At 53.3% G+C, this 8583-nt stretch overlaps 1 protein-coding gene across 1 annotated transcript in view; it reads left to right on the top strand.

The window, feature by feature from the left end:
- BPIFB3 (BPI fold containing family B member 3) overlaps nt 1-8191 on the top strand; it is a 19205-nt gene extending 11014 nt beyond the window's left edge. Inside the window, exons 9-15 of the mRNA XM_032294895.1 lie at nt 1230-1283; nt 3197-3367; nt 4286-4353; nt 5633-5675; nt 6460-6523; nt 7067-7143; nt 7921-8191. Of these exons, the coding sequence (XP_032150786.1) occupies nt 1230-1283; nt 3197-3367; nt 4286-4353; nt 5633-5675; nt 6460-6523; nt 7067-7143; nt 7921-7950 (507 nt within the window). The 3' untranslated portion in view covers nt 7951-8191. The remainder of the gene's footprint in view (nt 1-1229; nt 1284-3196; nt 3368-4285; nt 4354-5632; nt 5676-6459; nt 6524-7066; nt 7144-7920) is intronic.
- The last annotated feature ends 392 nt before the right edge of the window (nt 8192-8583 follow it).

Below are 8583 nucleotides of genomic sequence, written 5' to 3'. Positions count from 1 at the left end.
GAAGGAAGGAAGGAAGGAAGGAAGGAAGGAAGGAAGGAAGGAAGGAAGGAAAACTATGGTGGGATTGTACCAAGTCACCTTGTTCTGAAGCTTCTAGTACCTCCCAACTTCTATTCTGTCCATTCTGGCCCCTCTCACATCCTGGAAAATCCCGACCCCAGAAGCCCCACCCAGAGGCATTTACCTTGGTCTCAGCCTGGGCTCCCCACCTATAGCTCAGGCCCAAGGAAGCAGGGGTTAGTCACGAACTTCTTGCAAGTGGGGTCCAGACAGCACTCTGAAGGCCTCTGGGAGGCTGGAACAGGACCCTGAACTGGGGGGAGGGTGTCTTCCAGCTGGGGGATGGGAGCAGTCATAGCCAGGCAGAGACCCTGAGGATGAGAACGTGCGTGTCTGAGCGGCCTGTGGACGTGGGTGTGTGTATGGGGCATTGGGCGTGTGCATACGAGCATCATGGCAAGAGAGGAATGTCAGAGGCCTCATCCTGGTGCTGTGTGCATGCTTATCCTGTGTGACCAGGGCAGTTCTGAGAAGGGGCCATGTGTAGCTTGGGGGATCTCAAACATCAGGGCCCCCGGAGGCTGGGCCATCATCAATTTGCAGCCTGATGAGACTATCGTGGACTGGAGACCCTGGGCCCTACTTCTCAGGCAATTGCTACTTGGTCACCACAAGGGGAGAGGGCACAGGCTCAGGGTGACTAGATTTTCAAACGTTTTAGTCAGAAGCTGAAAAATTGACACGCTACTTCCTGATTCATAAATACCAGAAACAAATTCTTAGTTTTTGAAAATACTGTTTGGGTCAAAGGCAAAAAGTCTGCGGTCAGATCTCTGGGCCTTCAGATCATGAGCCCTGGCAGAGTGAGTAAAATGTTCTGAAGTTAGCCTGCCGGGGTTCAAATCCTGGTGTCACCACTTACCAATTGTGTGACCCTTGGCAAGAGCCTCAGTGCCTCCATCTGTCAAATGGGGCAATGGCGGCACCCATCTCTTTGAGCTGTTTTAAAGGTGAAATGAGCAAAGGCGTGCAAAGCCCCTAGCATCTGCCTGGCATGCAGTAAGTGCTCAGTAATTGCTAGCTGAGAACAAACTTGGGTGTTTGTAGTGATATGTGTATGAAATTGGCAGGGTGGGGGGAAGAATGGTGAACAAAACTGCTCTGTGTGTGCTGAGGAATTCCTGTTCTGTCTCTGTGTTCACCAACCCTCTCTTCCATTGGGGGTCCAGGTTCCCAGTGATGTCCCACTGACAACTACAGACCTGGCAGCTTTGCTCCCTGAGGTGAGTGACCCTCTCATGGGTTTTGATCATTGTAGCTCTTTCCTGATGATCATGAATGGACTTCAGAATCTTTCTCAATACAGCTCTCCAGGTAACTGCAATTGAACAGTTGAGTCCAAATTTACACTAAAGTGTGAATAACTAACACAGTATCTTTTCCTGAGAGCAGATTTTGCTTAGAGAGTGAAGGATTGGGTTTGACTGTCCCAGAAGTCAACTGGGCTTTTATCCTATGGAAATGGTTTCTCTAGCACACAGGGACAAATTTCTTTTCAGGTTACAGAGCTCCCTTCCTCCAACTGCCTTAACTTCATCTTGACCTTAGCCTTCAGTGTCCCCAGAGAAAAGACTCAGGGCACTGGTCTTGGAGAGGAAAGAAAAGGGACAGGGTCAGGGAGGTCTGACTAGCGGACATGAGTACATGACTTCAAGGCCTGGCCTCAGCTTTTCCGTCCTGCAGCTGGGGCTGGACCAGCCACTTTCCAGCTGTGAGAATCTGAATTTGTCCTGAAGTAAAATGTCTACTGCAAGACCCTTACCTAACAGTAGATTCTGACAAAGGTTGGAAAGAGGCCTGGGGGCCTGGGCTCTCACCAGAGAGAATGGAAGTGACAGCTGAGTTTGGGGACACAGAGGACAAACTCTGTGAGTCCTTGAAAGTGGTGAGTCAGAGCAGCCTTGATGAATGAAACGGGGGCCTCGGCTTTCCAGAACCCCTTGACTAAAGGGCATAGGAGTCTCATGGAAGGGATTCCAATGGAGTCAGTCATTCAGAAGAACCCCCAGAGAGCAGAAGGGGAGAGGGACATGGGGCAAGCAGAGATGACTGAGGCAGGGGTGTCCAGACCCAGCAAGCTGGGCCTGCCCCTCCAGCATGGGGAGGCTGGGCTTGTCTCTGGGGGCTGAATCCTTTGATCTCCATTTGTGGCCTCGCAGCTTCAGAGCCCCATGTGGCTTCAGATTCTGTGGCATGTGAGGGTGGAATCAGGTGATTCCTGGTCCAGATGATCCTGCCACTTGGGGATTCTGGGCCTGAGGAAGCCTAGACTCAAATTCCAGCAGGCGAGTGTCCCAAGGGATATAGTGGTGTGTTCCAAGCTTCTGTCATGTCCTTAATTCCATGACGTCGAAGTTATGAGACAGAATTTCCTGATCGTGTACTCATTTAGGCAGTCGGCTAACACCCACCGAGCACCTACTGTGTAACAGGCCCCGCGGTGGAACAAAGATACCCTTGTAGCTGGGGCTGCACAAAGGGCAGACACTGAAGGGAGACAGAAGCTTCTGCACTCGAGGGGTTGCCATTCTGGTGAGGTGACACACTGCAGAAATAAACAAGAACGGAAACAGTGTCAGGAAGTAGAAGAGAATGGAGGGGTGAACGTGGCTTAGGAGCACTGGCTGGGGCTTTTACACAGGCTGCTCTGCAAGGCCTCACTGGGGAGGTCACATCTGAGTGAAGGAGGTGAGTGAGGGAACTTTGCGGTTCTCTGGGAAGATATTTCCAGGCAGAGGGAGCAGCAGGTGCAAAGGCCCTGGGGCCTGCCAGGAGCATCCCTGGCAGCTGGAGGAGCAGCCACATGGCTGGTGAGTCTGGAGGGAGAATGCAGAGCAGCAGTGGGAGGGGAGGAGGTGTAGTGGAGGGAAGGCAGGGGACAGGGGACACAGAGCCTGTGGCCCTGGGGAAGATTCTGAATGCATGATTCAGGAAGTGTGATTTGGCAGTCCTGCGGGTGGGTGTCTCACACCTGAGTGTCAGCCTTGTGGGGTCTGAGACCAGGCCTGTGTAGTTCAGGCTGTAACTTCATTGCCAGCACATGGCCCGGTGCCTGGTAGGTGCTCAGTGAGTGTTTGCTGACTGACTGACTGATCATAGGTGGGGGCATCTAAGCTCCGCCCCTGCATCTCTCCAGGCCCTGGGGAAGCTGCCACCGCACCAGGACCTCCTGCTCTCCCTGCGAGTGAAGGAAGCTCCCATGGTCACACTCCACGACAAGAAGGCCTTGGTCTCCATCCCAGCCAGCATCCACGTGCTGTTCAGTGTCCCTCAGGGGACCCCTGAATCCCTCTTTGAGCTGGACGGGGTGAGTGGTCAAGGGGTGGGTGAGGGCCCAGGATTGGAATTCCAGATGGGCTGACCAGCTCCAGGACCATGGAGGTGCCTTACCCCTGAATGCAGGGTGGGAGCCCCACATAGCCCAGCACGGGAATCATCCTCAACCATTGTCATCATCTGGGCTGTGTCCCGAGCCCTGCCTTGGCTCCTGCCTGGCCCCTCCTGTCACGTCTGCCTCCTGTCCAGCCTGCCCATGTTGCTTCCTGGGGACCTCAGGCATTGCTCCTCGACTCGCCAGCCTCTGTCTGCCTAGCTGTCTCTCTGACGACCCTCCAGCTTCCTCTGACCCTCCCCCTCCAGTCGGCTTCCTCCATCCTACCTATTACACATCTGGACCACGGCAGGCCCCTCCCCTGGCCCTCTGCCCTGGCTCCCCATGGTCAAATACCTGACCTGACACTCACTGCCCTCCTGCCCCATCCTCGTCTCGCCTGGCCTGGCCCCTAAGCCTCAGCTACTCAAGCCAACCTGATCCTACCTCCCTGGTTTGTCCGTGCCGGGTCCACCACCCGGAGTGCCATTTCCCCCTTCCCTCCACTCACTCCTCACCTTTTAAGATTCAGCTGTCACCGCACTGGGGAAACCTTCCTTCACCGCGCTGCAGGCTGGCTAGAGGGCTTTTCAAGCTCCTACAGCCCCAGAGCTTCCTCTCCTTCAATACCAGTTTCTCTCAATTTTAATACCTTTGTACTCTGCTGTTCAAGAGAACAGCAGAGCCTTCAAATCACCTCCCCAGACCCCAGCACAGACCCTGACACACAGTAGGTCCTCAGTAAGGGTCAGTGGAGGGAACAGATGGAAGAGAGTCACCTGTCAGTGGAGGCAAACCTGTCCTCAAGCTCCTTCTGCTGACTGGGAGTGACCTCTGCCTGCTTTGCCCATGCAGGTTATGACTCTGCGTGCCCAGCTGGCTCCCTCGGCTACCAAGCTGCGTATCTCCCTGTCCCTGGAACGGTAACTTGGGAACCTGGGGACAGGATCTTGTTCATGTCTTTAGGAACAAGAATTAGGGGCTGACAGGATCCGCCTCCTGTTTCTTGAGCATCAACCAAGTTCCAGGTGTTTCCCCAGCAACCTCTTGCCTTCAGGACCTGCCAGGGAGGGGACAGTGTCAGCCCACGTTATAGACAAGGAGCCGGGGGCTCAGAGCAGCAGGCTCCAGGGTGGGGTTCTGCCACAGCACCCCTTTGTTGCTGAAAGCCTGTCTCTGGGAGATAATCCTGCCGCCAGGATGTGGAGTCCAGACTCCTGAGCTAGCAGCCCCAGAGGGTAACCAAGAAACAGCAGGCCCCACTCAAGTGTGTTATCATCCATGCAAGCTTGTTACTTCTCTACTGTCCCCAGCCCCATGGTAACTAGGCATCCACCGTGATAATCATAATGACTAAGATGATGGTGTTGATGACAGTCCTTCCATCTACACGCACAGCACTTTACAGTTTGCAGAGCACTGTGCTGGCCCAGGCTCACATGGTGGGCTGTCCCTGGAGCAGGCCTGTAGTCTGGGACTCAGCTCTCCAGGCACAGTGCTGTCACTGTGGTGGGGCCCGGGCCTGTCTGTCCCTCCCCTGGCAGCAGGGGCTTTTCTGGAGATCACTGGGACCTGCCGTCCTGCACCACAGGCACCCAGTGCTCCTGTGACCCCATCTCAGCACCCCCACAAGCTCCTCAGACTACTCCTGCCCCCCTGCCTTCCACTGTTGCCTCATTGCTGACCTTAACAGAGGGCCTTGCCTGCTGCCTGGGTACACCTCCTGCTACCTGGGTGACCTTCTTGATGGCAGGTCACACCTCAGCCTTTTAGGAGGTAGAGATGCATGCCCAGGCTTTGGCCCTGAATCTGCCCTTGGGCCAGATTTGATCCACCAGTGGGTTACTGCCTTGAGTGAGCACCTGCTGTATGCAAGGCATGCTGTGTCCAGTGCTCAGTCTGGGGGAGGGTCACTCCTCTGAATGTTTCGGCCACCTGCCCAGGGACAAAAAGCTGGGAGTCAGCGAAGTTGCCAAGGCCATGGAGTCAGAGGTGGTGGTGGTCATGATGCCTCAGAAGGGAAGTTAGGTCCCTTTGGGTCCATTTTACAGGTAGGAAAACAGTCTCTGAGTCAAGGCTGGAGGCAGAGTTGGGCCTGTAACCCTGTTTCCTGATCCTGAGGGCTCTCGTGGGGCAGGCTGTGGGGTGGGACAGGTGGTTGGGGGTAGCTGGGGCCTCCAGAATCTCTCTTCTCTCCACCAGGCTCAGTGTCAAGGTGACCTCCTCTTTTACTCACGCCTTTGACGTAAGTTCCTGGGAGGGTGAGGAGCTTAGCGGTGATGAGAGTCTTCAGGTGTGGGGTGCAAAGGGGGTGGCCATGAGTCATGGGCCGTATGGCTGAGCTGATCTCAGGATTAGACTCTGCCCCAATAAACCAGAGTGGGCAAATATCAGGGCACGTGTGTATGTGTGTGTGATAGAGACAGAGAGAGAGAGAAACAGTGATCATCTTAGGAAAGTGAATTGGCATGATCTTCCACGGTCTTGGAACCTCACAAAGCTGTGGACGTCTAGACCCTCACAAGGGTTCATCATTCTGGAACTTCACCCAAGTAACAAGTTTCCCAAACTCAGAAAGTTCCATTTCAGAACTCACAGAGCCCCGAGGCTCCTGCTTCTCAGAGAGTTCTGAGGTTCTGGAATCCCACCATCGGCTCAGGTTCTAGAACATTCTTGGGGTCCCTAACCTGACAGGAATCTAAGGTCAGAGCCCACAGATTGGAGCTGGTCGCATTTCCTTTCCTCTTTCTTAGGCACTGCCCTCCTCCAGGTCCCACAGACTCTTACAGGAAGGCATTTCTTTCAAACCCGTGGGGCCTGTGGTAAAGCCAGCCTAAATCACAGAATCTCTTTTGGGGTCACTGGTGGACAGCCAAGTGCCCTATGCCTGCTGGGAGCTGTGTCCTAAGGCTTGGCGGGAGGCTGAGGCAGCTAGGCCCCTGGGTTTCTCTCCCTGGGAAGGGGGTGCTGCTGCCTACAAAGCCACACCTCCGAGCACTGCCCCCACCACCCCGTGTGCTCTGTTGCAGGAAATGCCTTTAGAAGAATGGCTCAGCCAGGTGGTCCGGGCAGTGTATGCACCAAAGCTTAATGGTATGGCAGCCTTTGCTCTTTTGGATACACACAGTGTCTGAATTTGAGATTGTCTAGTCTGTTGCCTCTCTCCATGGTTCTGATGGGGACACTGAGGCCAGAGAGAGGTCGATCCTCATTTGCAAGATGCAGAAATCGGGGCACCAATTTTTCCATTTAAATAACATTGATTAGCACCTACATCATGCCAGCCTGTGGGCTTCAAGAGCTGATCTGACCTCAGTCCTGCATTAAGCTCCCACAGTCTAGTAGGAGATAATCGTATAAACAAATGATTAGAATATAGATGACCCAGAGTGTGTAAGGGGTTGATGAAGCCTTTAGGAGATCTGACACAGGAGTACCACTGACACAATACAGAATAGACATTTTGTTTGGGTGTAGAAGGATGAGTGGGAGTTTGCCAATAAGAAGCTGACTCCCTGTGAAGAGAACGGGCTGGCTAGTGAAAGTCGGGGAACAGGGTCAGCAGGGTCCAGTGGTCCTTAGGGCCCAAGACCTCCGCACCAACATCCCTTGTTTCCAATGATTCTCTTTTCACAGTGGCCCTGGATGTTGGGATTCCCCTGCCTAAGATTCTTAATGTCAATTTTGCCAATTCAGTTCTGGTGATCATAGAGGTGAGTCTTCCATGCAGATGTGGCCCAGATGGGCCTTAAGCTTGTTCCTGGAAAGCCCTGCTTGAAACTTGAAGGCATGAGGGGAAAGCTTTGCTTCATCCTCTGCTCTGTCCCTGACCCATTTTCTAAATTTCTCAGTGAATTGCAAATTACGTATCTTAGGAATGGCAAATATATGACGTGTGTGCTACTACTACTCCATTACTTGTCCGTGGCAGACATTGCCAATCAATCACAGAGTTCTTTCCTGTTGGATTCAGACACATGTCTGGCCTCTAGAACGGAACCTAGGATTCACTCACAGAATCACAGTTCCCCTGGTCCAGCAGCAACAAATACATATGCTCCCTCTCCCTTATCCTGTGTCTGCAGAAGATATGACCAACACATCATGACAGTTTTTCTTGCAGAATATTGATATGGTCTCACAATCCTTTTCAAACCAGCACAACTTTGGGTGGTGGAACAGCTCTGGGAGGTGGGCAGAGCAGAGGGTTCTGTACCCATTTCTCAGATGAGGACCAAGGCTGGAGTAGGTCAGATTTCTGGCACAAGGTCACACAGTAAATTAATGGCAGAAATAGCACTTGAACTTGAGTCTCTTAAGTCCTCAAGTCAGAGCCTGTCCCACGCTGGATGTCATTTGTTCATCATTCATTCATTCTTTTAATGAGTGCCTTCTGTGTTCCAGGTACAGGGCAGGGGGGTAGGGATGTCTGCAGGGATCAGGCATTGTGGAGGCTCAGAGGCCTAACCAAGAGTGGTTGTTCCTTACAGAATGCTGCTGTGCTGACCGTGGCATCCTGAGGCTGAGACATGTCCACCAGCTCTCCCTGTTGACTTCTAGAGACCACCTGTCCACGCTGCCTCAGTTTCCCTCCCAGTCTCTAGCTGGGTCGGTGACAGTATAAATGCCCTGTGGCCCTGCAGCACTACTCCCGGTTTGGGATGGGAACTCCCTGGCTAATCATAGAACCGCCTCAGAGGGAGCTCTGTGTCCTCAGTGGCAAGCCCTCAGCTTTCAGTAAATGACTCCTCCGTCTCCGTACCTCCTGACTGGTTTATTCCACAATCACATAGGTCCTGCCTTGGCCTTTGCCTTCAATGCCCTCCTTAGCTCCAGGAAGGAGCTTCTAGGAGATGAAGGGAATTAGGGCTTCGCCATCGTAGCTTTGAGTCCCAAACTGACCGTGTTGGCCTGCACAGCCTCTGTGTCCTGTTCTGCCTTTCTCTCTGTCCCTGCCCCGTTGCCTCCAGCGCGCTCTCTCTCTCTCTCTCCCTTTCTCTAAATACTCCTCTTTTTCACTCTGTCTCTCTGATTCTGCGTTTTTCTGTGTCTCTGACTTTGGGATACTTATCAGAAGTGACATCTGAGCTGAATTTTGAAGGGAGAATAGGAGCTTTCCAGGGAGAAAAGGCACTAGCACCCCAGGAAGCAAG

This window comes from Sapajus apella, unplaced genomic scaffold (assembly GCF_009761245.1).
Source record: "Sapajus apella isolate SASKATOON/1434 unplaced genomic scaffold, GSC_monkey_1.0 scaffold33, whole genome shotgun sequence".
NCBI lineage: Eukaryota > Metazoa > Chordata > Mammalia > Primates > Cebidae > Sapajus > Sapajus apella.
Note: the sequence above shows the minus strand (reverse complement) of the source record. Positions and strands in the feature narration are given on the sequence as shown.